This window comes from Curcuma longa, chromosome 11, assembly GCF_044706935.1.
Source record: "Curcuma longa cultivar G26 ecotype Majalengka, Jawa Barat chromosome 11, ITB_CL_G26_1.1, whole genome shotgun sequence".
NCBI lineage: Eukaryota > Viridiplantae > Streptophyta > Magnoliopsida > Zingiberales > Zingiberaceae > Curcuma > Curcuma longa.
Window position 1 is genome coordinate 6,720,278 of NC_133871.1, and position 19,379 is coordinate 6,739,656.

The 19,379-nt window shown below is 34.5% G+C and overlaps 2 protein-coding genes across 2 annotated transcripts; both read left to right on the forward strand.

The window, feature by feature from the left end:
• Nucleotides 1-3,161: 3,161 nt before the first annotated feature.
• Nucleotides 3,162-11,851, forward strand: LOC141841406 (RGS1-HXK1-interacting protein 1). The gene is made up of 8 exons (XM_074729577.1): nt 3,162-3,300; nt 4,349-4,415; nt 4,696-4,773; nt 5,202-5,254; nt 10,595-10,731; nt 10,830-10,894; nt 11,446-11,504; nt 11,592-11,851. The coding sequence occupies exons 1-8, from the start codon at nt 3,244-3,246 to the stop codon at nt 11,679-11,681; spliced, it is 606 nt and encodes a 201-aa protein (XP_074585678.1). The 5' UTR covers nt 3,162-3,243; the 3' UTR covers nt 11,682-11,851.
• Nucleotides 11,852-12,895: 1,044 nt separating this feature from the next.
• Nucleotides 12,896-18,429, forward strand: LOC141839596 (14 kDa zinc-binding protein). Its single transcript, XM_074727381.1, has 5 exons — nt 12,896-12,994; nt 16,435-16,492; nt 16,984-17,073; nt 17,953-18,070; nt 18,159-18,429. The coding sequence occupies exons 1-5, from the start codon at nt 12,936-12,938 to the stop codon at nt 18,224-18,226; spliced, it is 393 nt and encodes a 130-aa protein (XP_074583482.1). The 5' UTR covers nt 12,896-12,935; the 3' UTR covers nt 18,227-18,429.
• The last annotated feature ends 950 nt before the right edge of the window (nt 18,430-19,379 follow it).

Below are 19,379 nucleotides of genomic sequence, written 5' to 3' on the forward strand. Positions count from 1 at the left end.
ATATGTCAGCTAAGTTTGATTTTGACTCGACATAGTTAAGTACAATCTCTTCCTTAGCGATATGGTCGCGTACGAAATGATGTTTAACTTCTATGTGTTTGGTCCGTGAATGGTGTACTGGATTCTTAGTCAAATTAATTGTACTTATATTATCAATTAATACTCTGTACTTTTTTATATTCTAAGTTAAAATTAGCTAATGTGTGCATTATCCAGAGTAGTTGAGTAACGCATTCACCTAGGGCTATATATTTAGCCTTAGTTTAGATAATGCAACACAGTGTTGCTTTATATTACACCAGCTGACTAGACAAGGACCCAAGAATTGGTATCTACCGCTTATATTTTTGCGGTCTAGTTTACACCCGGTGTAATCTGAGTCTGAATATCCAATTGGTTCAAAATTATTATTTCTAGGGTACCACATTCCTACAGTTAGTGTTCCTTTAATGTATCGTAGTATCCGCTTAATTGCAGTTAAGTGTGATTCTTTATCATTAGCTTTGTACCTAGCACACATACCTACTACAAATAATATATCAGTTCGACTTGCAGTTAGGTAAAGTAGACTTCTTATTATGCTTCTATAGTATTTTAAGTCTACTTGTTTTCCATTTGGGTCACTATCTATGTTAGAGTTGGTTGCAATTGGTGTGTTAATTTCTTTTGAATTCTCCATTCTAAATTTAAAAATTAAGTCTTTTACATATTTACTTTGATAAATGTAATTACCATCTTTTGTTTGTTTAATTTGAAGTCCTAAAAAGAAATGTAATTCTTCTACCCAACTCATTTTAAATTCACTTTTCATTAATCTAATAAATGCTTTTAAGTATTTTGAATTTCTTGACCCAAAAATTATGTCATCGATATAAATTTGAGCAATGAAGAAGTTTTTATCTATGATTTTTACAAACTGAGATGGGTCAATTTGTCCTTGCTGAAATCCTTTGGTTACTAAGTAGGTTGAAAGTCTTTCGTACCATGCTCTAGGAGCTTGTTTAGGTCAATATAGGGCCTTCTTTAGTTTGAAGACATAATCAGGAAGGTTTTTGACTTCAAACCCTGGTGGTTGACCTATGTAGACTTCTTCTTTTCTGAACCCACTCAAGAATGCGGACTACGGGTTTTACCTAGTACCAAATGAAGGTCTCTATAAGAGCTTCGAAATGCATCAGACCGTGTCTCGTTCTGATTCCTAAATCAAAAGTTATGACCCGTTGAAGTTCGACTCCTCATGTGTTGCCCCTAAATTAGTAAATAGTAAAAAAAATATGTTCGGACATGTGGACTGAGCACTAAACAATGTCAGATTTGGCCGAAAGTGGGGTGGTATGGGTTTTACCTAGCACCGAATAAAGGTCTCTGAAAGAGCTTCGAAACACATCCGACTGTGCCTTATTCTAATTCTCGAGTCAAAAGTTATGACCTATTAAAGTTTCACTACTCCAGTGTTGCCCTTGCATCAGTAAATAGTAAAAAATAAATTCAGAGATATGGATGGAGTACTAAATGATATCGAATTAAGCCGAAAATGGGTCGGTATGAGTTTTACTCAATACCGAATAAAGGTCTCTTGAAGAGCTTTGAAACGCATCGGACCGTGCCCCGACTCAAAAGTTATAACTCGTTAAAATTTGACTCCTCATGTGTTACCCCTACATCAGTAAATAGTAAAAAATAAATTTAGAGATGTGGATGAAGTACTAAACGATGTCGGATGGGTCAAAAGTTAATCTGTACGGGTTTTACCCGGTACTAATGAAGGTCTCTGTGAGAGATCCGAAACGCATCTGACAATGCCTTATTCTGATTCTCGAGTCAAAAGTTATGACCTATTGAAGTTTGACTCCTCATGTGTTGCTCTAGCATCAGTAAATAGTAAAAAAAAGTTTGAAGATGCAGACGGAGCACTAAACGATTCGGAATGGGATTGAAAGTGGGACGATATGAGTTTTACCCGATACTGAATAAAGGTCTCTAAAATAGCTTCGAAACGTATCTGATTGTGCCTCGTTCTAATTCCTGAGTCAAAAGTTATGACCCATTAAAGTTTGACAATGCCTGGTGTTGCCCCTGCATCAGTAAATAGTAAAAAATAAGTTTGAAGATACGGACGGAGCATTAAATAATGTCGGATGGGGGCTGAAAGTGAGCCGGTACAAGTTTTACCCAATACCGAATAAAGATCTCTAAAAGAGCTTCAAAACACATCCAACCGAGCCTCGTTCTGATTCTCGTGTCAAAAGTAACGACACGTTGAAGTTCGACTCCTCACATGTTTAATTTACAAATGAAATTAGTTATCTTAGTAAAATAAATAAATAAATAAGAAATATAATAAAATAAATATTTTTTAATTTGACTCGGAGAATGAATTGACTGTTTTTATCTTTAATTTATAAGAATTGAAAAGGCACTACAAAACTAATTTTAAAAAGACATAAATATCACATGTGGCTAGTTTAACACACTTAATCCACTTGATTCGCTCCCTTAAACCTATTTGGCCCCGGTGTCATGTCCATTCAATATACCCATTTAATTGTTTTTAATTGATATTATTAATTTAGCTTATTAGTCTAATCCACCCTCTAGGGTCACTCCATCCTTCTAATTTATTTTGGTTAATGAGTCATCTGCACTGTTTGATATATAAAATCTGTGTCAATATGCAAATTCGAATAAATATTGAACTATTTTAGATTTATTATATGTAATTTTATTTTTCTGTTCTTATTTTTTCCTTAAATCCTTTGATTAGCCACCAAGAACTTAAAATCCATCTAGGATCAACATGTTTGCAAATAATCCACCAACAAATACAATATTTCAATAACTAAATACTAATTCATTACTTTAATGATCATATGATCCATTTCATGATTATTTATGAAGAAATAAATCAAAAAATTATAATTAATTATTACAAAAAATATATTATTTTAATTTTATTGAAATTCGACTCTTATATATTTTAATAAATATGTTCTGTAGTAATTCAATCTGCCTAGAAAGTTTAATAACTAAACACAAATATACGATGTATGTTTAATTTTTACCCTTAATTTTTTTTATCCCTTTTAAAATTATTTTTTGAATAATTAGTTTAAAAACACGTTGGAAAACCCTAAGCACAATATGATGTGTTTATACACTGGTGTCGCTCGCATTTGCTTGAAAGGAAGGAACTGACCCAGAAAGAAGAAGGTTCGAGCAAAGGCTTCGAGCTCCGATCCGATCATGCCAGCAGAAGAATCTTCTCAAAAGGGCTCACCTCGGTCCTTGGAGAGGTTCCAGGTGCTGGGTTGATTACACCCGCTTTATCAAAATCGATTTCCTTTGTTTGTCGTTGAAGAATCTGTTCTTCTAATTCGATTTCCTAAACTACTAAAAGGCCTGCAAAGCTTGCTTACTTGCGATAGTTACGCACGAGTACGATGTATATGAATTTGTTTTTTTCTCCGATTCTAAGGAAGCCTGAAATATGTCAAAGTAAGGTTTGGTGGTTGCTTTGATAGTCACATTTTGATTGTTACGGTCGAGGGATCGGCCACTACGGGAGACAACGACAACAATTGGAGGCTTGATGGCTTGGGAAGAGGATGGAGATGGTGGTGAGAAGTGCAGTAGCGATTGTGAGTGATAAGAGAGGTTAGAGGAGAGAGAGGTATTTAGAGATAAAAGGAGGAAAATAATAACTTGTTATTGCTTATTTATTTTCATGCTCAATGAGATGTTTTTTGCGGAGAAAAAAAATTACAACTCATACTTAATTGCTTGTTTTCCTTTCACTTATTATAAGGAATGTCTATTTACAAATTCTCTTCCTCCTCCTCCTCCTCATTATCATTGTTTTAATTGAGAACGTGTCTTTAGGTGTAGCCAAATCTTTAAATCCTTTCACTGAGACTTTCCTCAGTTGATTTATCTGGGTCCATATTGTTGAGTCTATGCGAGGGGATCTCTTTTCCTAAGAAATGGTTTTCATTTTAACTCAGGGAGACCGATTCCTTTCCTTCAAGAGGCTGAGTTTTCCCCGCTTCTTAACTTTTAGGAGATGGACTTGATCCATATCATAGATTTACTTAATTTAGTTTTTTTTCATCATTCATTCATCTTGTTAAACCCTGATATTCGTGGTATGATCGCCTAGAGCAATAAAATTGGAATGTGATGCTGAAAGGCATTTTTTTCTCTGTTGGTTAACTATAACCATTATGATACATGCACTAGTGTGTTTTCTGTATATTGTATACTCAATTATTTTAGTTGTTTTGTAGACTAGTGATGCATAAACCAAAAGCATTTTTTACTTCACTGAAACATTTAAATTTGAATGTCTTAGGATCTTATGCAGACAGTGAGGCCACAGTGGCAAGTTTATGAAGACGCATTAGTGCACAAAGTAAAAGGTAATTGGATCATATAAAAAATTACTTTTAGTTGCCCTAATTAGCCTGGGATAGTATTAAGTTGCCAAATGTCTAGTTGAAGTTATTGTCAGTTGAATGTTACCTTCACTGCATTTCACTGAAATGCAGTCTTGCATTCAGCTACCCTCAAAAAGAAAAAAAACAAGTTAGGGATAATAGTTTTATTCATGAGGATCATAGAATATTGTCAAGCCTTCTCCTTTCAGTTTTCTCTTAGCACTGTATATTGATACATCTCATTACTATATGATTATTCCAGATCAGGTGCTAGTTGCATATGAACATCCAGTTGAGACATGTGCAGTTGCTGTGGGTGTTGGATTGCTTCTCTTGCGAGGTATCAATTAACATTGTTTTGTGTGTGCATGAAGTGTTTAGGCATAGATATCATAAAAATGTAGAAAATGGTCCATTTATAAAATATCCAATTGAGAAAATTTAATATTTGGATTGTACTTAGTAATGCATTATCATAAACACATATGCTTGGGAGACATGGTAATCAAGTGGTTAGAAGTGGGTACAAAACTAAGAACCAATGCATGATGGTTCTACAATAAACTATAACTTGAGATGTGACGACAAAAATTGGTGTCTTAAATGGGGAAGATGTAAGATATGATTTTCTACAAACAACACAATAAAAGAGATATTTAAATATTTGGTGCTTAATCTTCAAATTTTTTCGTTCTTTATTTTTTAATTTTATATGTCATCAATTATTTGACTATTTTTAATTTTTAAATATGAATTTTGGTCTAGCAGGGCCTAGGAGGATCTTGTATCGCAACACTTTAGGCCGTTTCAAAACCGAGGAGGTAAGTTTCGACATGAGTTTTACATATTAATGGCAATTTCATAACAAACTTTGAGCATGTGCTTACTGTCATATGACAATTTGGTGTCATCTATATGAAATTTACAAAATTGAATTTAACAATGGGGCCAGGGGGTTTCAATCCAAGAGTTAGAATCTTTATTCTGTTATCTATTATTCTAAAGTGCAACGTGTCAGGTCAACCCTCTGCATCGCACATACTTCAGTTACCACATTGCATAGTCTTTGATATTGCTATTATGTGCTTCAATCAACTAGGATATGAGGCTATATGAGCCTCATAGCAGAAAAGTGAACCAAATGTTCTAAACATCAATTTACTCACTTAGTCTAAGCCAATTTATTGTTTCTTCTTCTTCTTTCCTTTTCTCTTCTAATAAGTATACGAGAATGTTAATGATGATATTATTTTCTAAGACAATTATCCTTAGGGCAACTATTCTCTTGTGAGTAGAGGGATGTTGTTAGTTGACTTTTTAATTAACCTAGCCAAATGCCCTAAACTAACAAGCTCTTTGACTTGTTTGGAGTTCAAACATTCTTTGATTTTGCATCCTTAAAAACTATTGTTATCTTACACTAGTAGGTTCTTTGATTGTCTTGGTTATGGAAATAAGATATCATCCTTGATACCTAATAATACTATAGCATTTGAGACATTTAATCCATTTTGTGCATTAAGCATGAATTGAAATCTTAAGTCGAGTCTTGAAACATGTTGTTCATGTCGAGTTTTGGTGTCGGAGGCATGTTTAAGACAAATACTTGAAGAGGAGACAAGGAGAGGAGGAAGGCATGTGGAACACTTGTTCCAAACACTAGATGAAGGAAGACTTGTGAAGAGGTTGTCTTGGATAGCAACGAAATTTTAGGAGTGGTTGTGTGCATCTTGGGAGCTTGTGAAGTGGTTGCATACATCTCATGAATCTCATGAAGTCACTATCATCATCATGAGGTGTTGTTGGGTGGCAACATAATCGAGGAGGGTTTTAGGAGTGGTTATGAAGTGGTCACGTGCATCTTAGGAGCTCATGTGCTGGTTGCATGCGTCTTAGGAGTCTCGCAAAGTTTCCTCCTTAATCACAATGTGTTGCTAGGTGGCGACAAAGTTGAGGAAGGACTCAAGAGTAGTCATGTGTCTTAGGAGTCTTGTGAATTTTTTGTTGTCATTGCAAGGTGTTGCTAGGAGTCTCGCAAAGTTTCCTCCATCGTTGCGGTGTGTTGCTAGGTGGCGATTAAGTTGAGGAAAGACTCAAGAGTGGCCGTGTGTGTCTTAGGAGTCTTGTGAATTCGCTGTTGTCATCGCAAGGTGCTACTAGATGAGATTTAATCATTTCAAGCTTGTTGCTTGTGCCGATCAACTGACGCAAGAAGCTTCGTCTATGCCCATTGACTTGACATAACTTTAATTCTTGGCATCAAGTGTGCACCATTTCAAAATGGGCGTATCACAGACACTTACCATACCTTGAGGGTGTTTGGCATAAATAAGGTTTAGTTGAGGTGAGTGGGACTTGGTAGAGGTGGTTGGAGGACTACTACGATGCTTGAACTTGAAATGACCTCATGTCTTTGCCTTGTCCTTCCCTTAGGTCTGTGAAGAGAGACATTGTTCGTGGAACTTGTGTGGGGTATGATTCATGTGCTATGCAAAATCATGATGAGAAAGGGGATTGATGGATGCTCTAATACCATGAAGAAGTTAATAAGAATTTATTAGGGTATCCTACATGGGTATTTTCTTATACCTGAATTTATATTCATTATTATTGTTATAAACTTTATTTCTTATAATATGCAGTAGTTACAAATATGTCCTAATATGGTCTATAACAGTAGTATTAATATTGATATTAAGTTTCTAACACATGTGACTTGGACCATAAATACAAGTGATGCAAAAGCACATTTGTGGACACTTTAAGGGAATGAAGATATTAGATGTTTCCCTACCTAACTGGACTCATACTCAAATGTTTGGAGGTTATAAATTCAGAATCATCTTTTAAGTTTTGTGGGCTCAGGTGCCCTAGGAGGCTCTAAGGATTTGAAGAAAAGATGATTCAACTAATACTGTGCATGAAGACAACCAACTTGTATTATCCCTGAGATATTTCCTATGCCAGGCTTCTTTCTAGTCCTTTAATTGTGATGGAAACATAATTATCAATAAAAGTTATTGAATAATTAAGACTTAGTTTTCTTGCTGATAATAGATTCAAAGGAAACTAAAATATAAAATAAAGAAAAATGATAAGGACAGAGATATATAGAAACCTCTCTAATCCCTAATACCGATAGAGATAGCTAGATACCTAATGGTAGAAGGTGTTGACAGTGAATATGAGAAAAAGAATAGAAGTTATCAAATATATGCTTAAAGGCTCTTGAATCTTTGATCCCACATGGATTATCTGAAGTTATGTGTCAAGAAACAGAAGCTTCTCCATGTGTTACAGAAGTAGTAGGTTGAGATGCATATTTAGCCTGTAACTCAATGAAGCAGGAGTAGTCCTCAGTTGGGATAGTGGTAGAATGCTTATTAACATTAGTTGAAGATCTGACCTACATAAGTGGTTCAAACTGAGTGAGCATTATGTGAGGGTTCACCAAGTGGGTAGTCATGCAATAGATAGCATTTATCCTTCGCATGCCTTGATTTTCTGCAATAGGTGCAATACTTAGATCTATAATTGTAGCTACCTCTTCTGACCTTGTTCTTGTTGACTGGATCCATCACTTCCAGGATATCCTCCTGAATCCTGACTATGGATGGACTACATAAGCAGAGCAGTTCAACTTGAGCTCAGAAGTGGAGTAAAAGTGGTAGAAGCATGCCAAATTTGCATCATTTGTATGTTAATGAGGGAAATCAGTGTGCCTAAGAGTTTGAGTCATAGCTGGTTCATGTCCAAGACTTATAATGCAAGAACATAATAGCAAGGAGCTTATCAATGCAATCTTGCATAACTCGAGCATTTGACTAAAACAGGGTAGACATCTGAAGTAAATATCTAAAACATCAGTTTAGCAAAAACCTTGAACTGATCAAATAGGTGGTCATAAATTTATTGGATTAATTAAGTTGAAAGAGATTTTCAATCGTCTGTGTGAGAGATAGCACCAGTTTGAATATCTTGTGCTTTTGTCAATATCTCATGGCTAGAAAAGAAGCATTGATAGATGCTCATGGGACTAGGATTAATGACCTATGAATGCAGGGCAAGTGATTCTGGTTCAATATTCTCCCACATCATCCTATTTGTCTCATGTATATCTGTAGCCACACATGAGATAATAATGACATTGTGAGAAGCAAAGAATGAATCCTAAGATGCATGATATGACAATGCATAGAACCAATGTGATGACTTGTGAAGCAGAGAATGGCAATGTGACATGCAGGATGCAATACAACAACAACAACAACCAAACTTTATCCCACTAAGTGGGGTCGGCTACATGCAGGATACAATGACACAAAAAAAGAGTGTTGCAATTAGTTATTTAGTGATTTGTGATATGTGCATGAGGACAATGCAGCCAGGATACCATGTTCCTGCTTTGCAATTGCAATTTGCTAATTTAGGTGGTGATGCTTCTGTATGTGATTAGTGTTGAGGTAAAATAGGAAACTGCTTTAGTGCTTTGCTAATGAGAGAAAAATTGTTAGGGTTATCTCTCTAGGTACTCCCATCTACCTATATATATTATCTTATTACCATCTTGCATTTACATCCAGTATTTTGTATATTAACAACTAGTCTCTGATCTATTTATAATTTGATCCCTAAGAAGAGGCAATTCAAAAAATCGACCTAGGAAATTGACTGATGTTAGTATCTGATGCTCAGATTGATTCAGGGTTGATAGTCAACAATGGTTCACTGACCAGTCAGTTGTCCAACATCCACTCTGTAAAAAGCTCAGGTTTACATCGGGAGCCAGTTTGTTGTCAAGAAATTTTCCATATGTTTTTTCAAGGATTTTTCTGTTCTTTAAGGCTCGAGATAGGGTCCAATTCGTGATCAAATGAACCACCAAAAAGTAAGATAAACATGTATTCACAAATTAACTAAAACCTGAAAAAATTTCTTGATACACCAATAATATGGTCTTAAAAGATGGCATTCACACATAAATGGATCCAAACTTGAACATTTTTAATACTTTTATGAGTTCTGATCATTGCTTCAACTTCATGACTTGACATAACTTCATCCAACTTGAGTGTTCTTGATATCTGATCTTTACAATTATGAACACAGTCAGACGAAATCCTTATCCAGACATGATTTGTTATTAACATAACTCTTACTATGATGTGAAGATGTGACACCAAGGATATGTGACCTTGGACCAATTATGAATGCTTATGAAATTGTCGCTTGAGAAAACTGGGAGCATAACCACTGGTCCACCAAACACCCAAAATATAACAAGGTTTTTGATTTTTTAACATCTACTTATCAGTTGGTGATATCAAACCAAGTATTTTTTGATCTGGATGTAATATATGTGCAGCAATTGCAGCGAGTAAATTGATTTGTCCAAGATCCACAGGAGTATTTTTATGCGAGAGTGATATAACACAAAAAAGAGGACCTTCAAGCTGTTATGCTCCAAAAATCAGTCACATCATTAAAGCGAACCTGGTTTTAAATTAGGCTCTAAATAGTTAAAATTGACGTAATTACAGGGCTTGAAATTTATCATATACACTTAGATTTAATTTAAACCAGATGGCTATAAGGCAGTACTAGTGAAAAGCCAACATATATTAAAAATTCAACACTGTAAGACAAGCTACAATGCTTGTAGCCACTGTCTGATCGTATTAGATCCATAAACCTCAGTAAATCAGTTTATATTTTTCTTTTCTTAAAATGAGCTTGTATTCCTTAAGGCTCCAACTATTGTTAGTTCACATATATAATGGTGATCCATATGGGTTATTGTGCCAAGTGATAGTACTGTTGTTGTATTCTCAGCTTTTTGAGTTCCCTATGGAGTAAAATTTCTGTTGTTCAAGCATGAGTTTGTTGGCCCTTCTACCTGTTTTAAAATTTAATAACTTTATTCTACATTTGATTTGGAGCTTCTTCCTTAGACTTTTCATGTTGGTCTTCCCTGAGATAAATTTCCAGATTTTAAATTAAATGTTCAATATTATTCTTTGCACTGTCAGATATTTTAATTTCTCATTTCATTTGTTCTTCCATGTACTTTTAGATTTGAAGTTGTCATAATTTCTATTATTATTAATCTGTTTTCTTTGCATTTACAAAGCATTTAATGTTGCTTTTGTCTGTTGAAACAGAAACGTCTAACTGAGGCTGAATTGCATTTAAGAGATATAAATGAATCTATCTCAAAACTAAAGAAACAGAGCAAAAATATACTTACAAAAATAAGTTTTGGTGAAGAGGATTTACAACGTGGAAGTACAAAAATGAGGTCTGCTTCAATCTCTGCATTACATTCCTGTGCTTGGAACTTTATTGTGCTGGAATATTTTGTGGCAATTAGCTGACGAGGCCTAAACTTTTATGTAGAGCTTCTGGTCATGAAATCCAAAGGCTTTCAAAGTACATCTATAAGGTAGAATCCCAAGCTACAGGTAAATTTCTTTCTTGAAATGCTTGATTAATGCAGATATTCAGTCTCATCTACCTAGCAACATTCATCATGCCTGTTGAAAAATGTGAAATGAAGGGATCGTTTTGCAATCTTACATGAGATCAATATCTTATATTTCTCATTGCTCTTTTACCTTCAGATCATAAAGTCCAATTGCTAACACAAAAATGTGCACACAAATAATTTTAATGCGTAGCTATCTTACTGATGTTCTATTGGACAATACTATATCAATGTATCATACAATTTAAAAATAATCTAACTTGTGAAATGAGGGGCTCTTTCCTAGAGTATTCTTGAGGATGACCTGGGATTTATAGAAGGTGATCGACACTAATTTTAAATAAGCTACATCCTTAACTTTGAGATTTCATTTTGTAAGTGACGAGGGCTGTGATCTTTTAAAGTAAAAAGCAGAGTGCCCTTATTATGAATATTTCAATTTATGCAAATTTAGCCGTCCAATTCATTGGACTTGATCACTATTTGTTGAAATGGTACTCAGAAACTTGATGAAAATGTGACTTGCAGATCTAATGGAGGACCTAAGGGCAGTTCCAGGAAGGAAAGCACTAGAACTTCGTGCTGAGGCAAGCATCTAATACAAACCACTTCGTTATTCTTTTCCTTTCCTGCAGAGATGAAGCTTGTAATACTTTCCACTCTCCAATTTGTAGTTGGCTTCCATGACATCTGGTTTGAAAAGCCAGCGGCATGAACTGAACCAGAGGGTCACCAAGATTTCCGAACTTGGGATTCGAGTTTGATGATCGACTTCACTTTGTTACATCAATTGAGGATTTTTAAGGTCCACCCTGTGCACAATAATTGTGTTTGTTGCTACTAAAATAATTGATCCTGACTAAATGGATTGTGTTAAGTTCATTGATGCTTGAAGCTCTTATATCTGATACATAAGTCTTGAAATTTCTCTCTATTCGTGCTATTATTTAGACACCACTTTAAACTGTGCAGAGAGGCACCATTTTGTTTGGTGCACATGTTACCAAAACAGCAGCTTGGGAAGTTCATTTAGTAGTCAACATTTTAGATTTTTTATCCCATTGTAAAAAATATCATACAGTTTATCATAATTGGAATTTGAAGATGCTTAATTAATTTGTTTACGGTTGCAACATGGGAGAGTTTCAACCTACAGAAGAAACCAAAGTCGTTCCTTTTAAAAATAAAAATAAAATAAAAAAGGGTGCCCTATTTAATTTGCTTGATCAAAAGTATATAAAATATTTTTTATACTTTTTCTCTAAATTTAATTAAAATTATTTAAATTTAATGATCAAAATAATTGTAAAAATATTATGGCAGTTTTTATTGCGATTATGTATAATATTGTTGATAAATTAAATTAAATTAAATTAATTTATTTTAAACTATATGGAAATTGCTACATCAATATTAAAATAAAAATATTTTTTATATGAAAAAATGTAATAAAATATTTAATATCTTTTTGACTTTTTTTAAAGATGTTATTTTGATGATTCTGATAATTACAAGTGTTCTTTTGATTTTTACGTAATAATATAGATTATCAAAAACTTTAATTCCAATTCTTATATTTGAATTTGTGTGAAATGCCAATGCCAATTGAATATTCTATTTCGTTGAGTAAAATCAGATGATAAGCAAAAAAAAAGTTCTTTATTGCAATTTTTTAAAAGAAAATTTTCAAATTTAAATTCCACCGATTTTGGATGCATTTTTAAATTTAATTTTAGGATAATATGTTTTTAAATTTTGTAATATTAGGAATTGAATTTTAATCAATTCGATCTAGAAGAATTACTTTTCTTGACGCCTGAACTCATTAATGGAAATGGGCAGGCTCTCCACTGTGTATAAGTTGGCTTCCCTAAACTGCCATCGACTCGAATCAAAAAATGACCACAGTGGCCACAACTAATAAGGGTAGTATCGTAAACTCACAAGGAGATCGGTTACCCTAGTTCTAGTCATAGTGGAGACCGACGGGGAAATCACGAACTCCCTCGCGAATAGACATGGCGGCTTCAGAGAAGGAGGCCGCTCTGGCTGCTGTTCCGACTGATGCGCCCACGATGTGAGTCTCTGTTCTCATCTTTCTTTTACTCCTGCAAATCTTTTTAGCAATTATTTATTGTCGTTTACATGTTACTCATAAGCATCTTGTTTGTAGATAATAGATAGTTTCCCGTGTTTGACAGATTTGAGACCCGATTCTCCTTCCTCGAATGATTCTTTCGTTCCCTTGAGAGACTGCATTTGGTCAATTTCCGATATTTTTTTTATAGTAATAAAAATAGGAATTTGCGTCTTTTCTTGATTATCTCTCCGTTAAGTTCTGTCCTTTAGTGTAATTAATCGTGTCTTTTTTCCCTGTATCAGAACAGGGATTATGGCTATTGTATAACAAATTGATAATCTTTTCATGGTGGCAATTCACTTGATGTATAGGACGGACCTGGCTTGGTACTCTGTTAATGTCCCCTTTCCTCCTTATCTGGGAGTCATCTATAGTATGATACGTAGAGATTTGCCTTTAAATGTTCTTTCCCTGAAAGACAAGTATTACTAGTTGCTGGAAAGCATGACTTATGGGTAGATACTAAAGGCTTTGACTTATTTCATCAAATAAGTTTTTTCATTCCCCAAAATCTTTTTGTTTCCGTGTAGTTCAATTTTCTCCACGAAGAGTGATACGAAAATAAAGTTGAATTAGAGTTTTCTTGTTTTGTTTATGTTGGTGCAATCTGCCCCCAAGTGATTGATCATAAGTGTTGATGCTTTGACAAATAGTTTAAGTTAGGATTATCTTTAAATTTAATGTGTACTTGAGTCATGGAGGACTTGGAGAAATACACATGGAGACAACTTGGTGTGGATAAGGTCAACTGATCATAGGTGTTGATGCTTAGACAAAGAGTTTAAGTTAGGATTATCTTTGTATTTGCCATATGTACTTGAGTCATGCAGATCTTGGAGAAATACACATGGAGAGACCTTGTGCGGCCAAGGTCAATGGATACCGAATGGCTCAAGGTCATGGAGGTTAAAGAAGGATGACGTGGGACATTCAAGAAACCACAAGATAGGTGCATCGGAGTGAAGTTGTGCTTGGGAGGCGAACTACATAGGTAGAGTATGAAGGATGACACATGGAGTGAGTTAAGGTGTATTCGAGAGACAAGAAGTCTGACGGGAGATGACCTTGTGGTGGAGAAGCTGCATATGTAAACTCTTTTTGAGTTGAGTGTTGAAAGACTTGTACTCAAAGGGAGACGGTAGTTCTCAATCTAGGAGGACGCGACCATCATTAGGATGGTCGTATTTGATGATACAATCGATTGAATGGTTCTTCAGTTGATTGCTAAAACCTTAAACCCCAAAAGATACTTCGAGAAGGGGGCAGTTTAGGTTTATGGTTTAGTCTAGTCAACTAATGAACATCAATTGACTGAATGTTGGTGAGTTGACTAACTAGGTGATTCAAGCTGGTTGATTAATGAACAGAAACATGTTTTGGTTCGTGACCCAAACATGTAGCATTCCTCATTTAAGGACCCATACCCAATTACTTGATTATTTAATCGGGTCCAAAAACTCCTTTTATACCCTCCTCCATTCGGATGGGGTATCGGATCCTTCACCGGGTTCCGAGGAAATTGCCATCCCTAGCTTTTATCAAGATAATTATCTAGCATTGTTCATAAAAGTTATCTTTTATACTTCTCTCCCTCTTCCATTCTTATCGAAGACCTTTTTGAGGTGGGTGTGAAGTGGAATGCTTTTGAGGACCTTCTATGATGGTCTAACTTAGATGCAAGATGTGCATGAGGGTTGGTCCACTATGGAATCATAGGATAGTGGGACTGAGGTAGAAGTCTATGACATCTACATGTACACATTAGACAGGGTGGAAGGGTAGAGCCTTTCAAAGTTTGAGTTTTTATTGGCTCTTAGGGAAAAAAATACAGGAATATGATGGTGAATTAGTCAAAGCAATTTTGCATGATCCTAACGTCTGATATAAAACAATGTCTTTGAGATTGGCTAGAAAAGCCTAAAATCGACAAATGTGAATGGTCATCTCAATCTTTAACTACCATAGTTGAAAGAGATTACAAATAGATCATTGGTCTGAGAGATGTGATCATAGTTGGAAGAGCTCCCTAGCCTATATCTAAGTCTCATAGTAGGAGAATAAACAACCAAAATTGCTCATAAGGCTTTGATCAATATGACTGCTAAAGGTTGGCCCATAACAATGCTAAACAGTTTCTCCTTTGAAAAATGACAACTTTCCTATAAATAAGATCCTCACATCCCCTTTGCGATTAAGAAGGTGTCATGCTCCCTTTGTCCCCTATCTTGTGATTGAGAAGACAATGAGGATTTTCATTGCCTATGAATGATTCGTTAACAGTTATCTTACTATTTATGATTTTATATGAATTATAGGATTATTACTAATATATCGTAATATTACATTAGTATGACTAATCATTTTTATCATTATGGATTCCATTAGTAATTAATTTTTTCCTACTTTTTTTTTATTATTTACCTGTCCAGTTTATCAACTAAATTTATTTTATTTTCTTCTTTTTTTCAACATGATATGGCTGTTACCTATGTTTTTTAAATGTCCATTAAAATACCTACTCTGACAACTACAGTCAACGGTCCAACAATATCTGAGAGGCCATGTGTAGTGAAATATGGAGTATGCTGAACGTAGGCTCCTTAAATGAGGAATGCTACATGGTTGAAATTTATGAATCTAGGACTGTAACTTTGGTACATCCTTGAAACCAGACACACTGACTTTCACACTAGCATAACTTAAAACGTTGACTGCATTAGATCCTTGAAACTGGACACAACAGTAGAACATAAAAGGTTGACTACAATGTGCACTTGCATACATCTACATCAACTATGTTGGTAATATGGGAGTCATCTGTTTTTTTTTTTTTGTGCTTGTGGAAGATGAATTTGTTCTCTTTTACTTTATGTGTTCTTACACAAAAGTTACTTTTTCTGTGTTGATTGAAGTGATGAATGAAATTATGGACACCACTTTACACTAGGGAAAATTACACTGGAAAATTTTGAGTCCATATCATCTGTCTTTATTTTATTTTTATATTGAGTGAACGTTCCATATTTAGAACCGCCCCAGGTTCTTTAGTGCTCCAGCCTCATCCCATTCTTTAGGCCATCATATTTGTTGATATGGTACAGATAAGTATGCTTTAATGTAATTGAGATCCTGTCTTGAGCTGGTTACAAGTCTTAGTTTCATCTGGGTCATTGTGTAAAGGAGAAATAGTTTTGTTTCCTAACATGGTTGATTTCTGTCTGGGTTTTGAAGTAATTGTATGACCCATTCAAATGACAAATATTAATGGACAATTATCAGTTTCAATGCCATTCTTATCATGGGGATTTAAGACAATCATTCATACTGTGGTAGTTGATGATTTTTGATCAAATTCAATGTTGATTTTTTTTTTTCAGATTTGACAAAATCATAAAGAGAGAGATTCCTTCGACTGTGGTTTATGAGGATGACAAGGTAAAATGTATTTCAAGCTGAACTTTTTGTGTGTGTATGTAAATGTTTATGTTCTTAAATGTGTCAACAGTTCCAGAGTTCTTATACTGGATATGCTAAAATTACTTTCTGCACTTCTGATTTTCACTTGTGCAGGACCAAACAGAATACTGCTTGGTTCATTTATCTCGGGAAGTTAATATCTTGAAACTTGCTTGTATATATCTAATTCCACTGAAATCATCTTTCTATATGCATGGAATTTATGCTGATGAACCCATGCTCATGGTTGGTTCTATCCAAACTAATTCAGCAGTCTTATTATTTGGTATTGGTTTCAGTCTGATTCCATTCTAGTACTGGCAATATGATACCTATTGCTGGAACTAATTGATGTTTGGCAATGACAATTTTTTTAAAAAATTGTATTAGAAGACTCATTAACTACTGCTTATGGACATTTATCTGTAGTTGGTAGGCACGCTATTGATGGTTTGTGGTTTGAATCTTAGGCACTTGCATTCAGAGACATCACTCCACAAGCTCCCACACATATCTTGATCATTCCAAAAGTTAAAGATGGGTTGACTGGGCTATCAAAGGTACAACATTTCTTCCTTTGTTTTTGTCTTTTTAGATTAAAAGAACAATCATTTGTGACATCATTTGGGAATATCTCTTACCTATATGAATAGCTACTCAAAGTAACACATCAACAATGTGTGGTTGTAAATAAATACTAGTAACATTTAGGTCATCAAACATACATATCTAGCATGATAATTAAAGGGTTTAACGCCCATCTATGACCATACAAGTTGATTTGTTCGGCACCATGTGATCTATCTTGTTATATCTTTTGTCGACGTTAACAAAATAAAAGAGCAAAATTTGTCACCTATTTTTGTTCGAGTCTAAATTCAATGGGGAGATATTACTCATCCAAAGTTTAAGGAGCTGGTGGATGAATTGGAGAAACTTTTGGGTCTTATGCGATCATCTTATGCCCCTTGATTAAAAGGAAAACATTATAACATTAGGATACAATTCACCTTACTTTGTTATGAATTAGAGTTAGAGAAACTAGGAAACAACACAGAACATTAGTGTACTATATAGGCGAGATGCTTGAGATGGATGCGTAAGATTACTTGAAAAATAGAAATATTACCATTAGGAAGTAGTTGTAGTTCCAACCGATGATAGAGAAAATATATTAAGATGATATGAAATATTTGAAGATTAATAAATTTATAGTTTTAGCTAAAGATCCATTGATTATGAGGTTTCTCATAATGGAGATGTAATGTAAGGGATCTGTATATACTAGTGATTTAGTCTTGCGTGGAGTTGGATAAGATACATATAGGCATCTCGTCACTCACTCTTTTGCAATTATCAGTTTAGATCTCTTTAATAAGTGGCTGTTTTATTTTATGACAACTAAACATTAATTATGCTCCAAAATAATGTCAAAAAAGGCTGAGGAGAGGCACATAGAGATACTTGGTCACCTCCTATACATTGCCAAAGTTGTTGCAAAACAGGAAGGACTTGAAGAGGGCTTTAGGATCGTCATCAACGATGGTCCCAATGGATGTATGCATCATGTCCAGAATCAAGTTTGACTGAGATTCTTGTTTTTGCACACATGGTAGCTGACTCCGTTTTTGGTATTCTCTTTTAGGTCAATCGGTGTATCATTTGCACATTCATCTTCTTGGTGGAAGACAGATGAACTGGCCTCCTGGCTAAAGGACCTTCACCTTCATTTGATTCGTACTGGCACACAAGTCTTTGCACTTATTTTCATAAATTGTATTGTTGGCAAGCCCTCCAGAGACTTGCTTTGCTGCCTCTGCAGAAGTGAAAACTTAGACCAACTTTTTCTTTTGTGTGGTAAGATACGATTGAATCTCTAAACCTAAACCTAGTTCAGGACTGGTTTCTATTCTCTAGTGTGGTTTCTAGTTATTTTCACAATTTTAGTTTGGGAGAATGGTTAGGCCAACACGTACCAAGAAATCTGGTGATTTGGTTTGCATTTATCAACAATGGATTATACTGGCAGGTCTGCTCTGGTAAATGAAATGGATGTGGATATGAATAGGTAAACATTGGCACATAAGGCAAACAATCATGGCATATTTATTTCATACAATTTCAAAAATAATTCAAGATAGTTACTTAGCATTAAATTATCCTAATGTGCATTTCAATTAGAGGTTAATAAGTCTCCCTCAATGTTTGACATCCCTTAATCAATCTAGAAGGATAAAACTGAGGTTTAGACCCAAAATATTTAGGATTTTTTATTAGATGGTAAATTGATCTAATGTTTTTTTTAATTATCCACTTTTTTTCTCTCAAATCTACATTTTCCATCTCCAAATCTTTTTACTCTAGTTTCATTTAAAACATCTATTTATGACCAAGTGTAAAGAAGTAATTTTATCTTCAAGCGTGGAAACTAATTTCTTTAAATGTTTTTTTTTAAATTTAATGATCTAGTTAAATCGTAACTATCTGTTCATTAAGCAATTCCACATTGGTTAATCGTATTGTATTGTGAAACATGAAAAAAAAAATCATTAGCTTATCAAATGATGAAAAAATATTCAATATAAAATAAATACGCTATTTGTTTTAAGTCAGACAATATGTAATGTAATTCTTGATATTTTCTCTATCAAGACGTGCAGCCGGGGCTTTCTTTTTTTTATTCTTTGTAGCAATATCAGCAATATCTACTACGCATTATCCAATTTAACCATGTCTCTGGACAATTCATATTCTATTTCTAATCTATTCTATTTCCTAAAATTAGTAATTAGATTTTGCATATGTTTCATTCTCTGTAAAATAATAATCCTCTGTTTATTCCAAGGATGGATTTAGAATAGAAAGG

Excerpts from the sequence above, each read along its gene's own strand:
- LOC141841406 (XM_074729577.1), top strand. The coding sequence starts at position 3,244 with ATGCCAGCAGAAGAATCTTCTCAAAAGGGCTCACCTCGGTCCTTGGAG. Across the intron at positions 10,732-10,829 it reads CGTGGAAGTACAAAAATGAG|AGCTTCTGGTCATGAAATCC; the intron begins GTCTGCTTCAAT and ends ACTTTTATGTAG. Across the intron at positions 11,505-11,591 it reads CACTAGAACTTCGTGCTGAG|TTGGCTTCCATGACATCTGG; the intron begins GCAAGCATCTAA and ends TCCAATTTGTAG.
- LOC141839596 (XM_074727381.1), top strand. The coding sequence starts at position 12,936 with ATGGCGGCTTCAGAGAAGGAGGCCGCTCTGGCTGCTGTTCCGACTGAT. Across the intron at positions 12,995-16,434 it reads CCGACTGATGCGCCCACGAT|ATTTGACAAAATCATAAAGA; the intron begins GTGAGTCTCTGT and ends TTTTTTTTTCAG. Across the intron at positions 16,493-16,983 it reads TGGTTTATGAGGATGACAAG|GCACTTGCATTCAGAGACAT; the intron begins GTAAAATGTATT and ends TTTGAATCTTAG.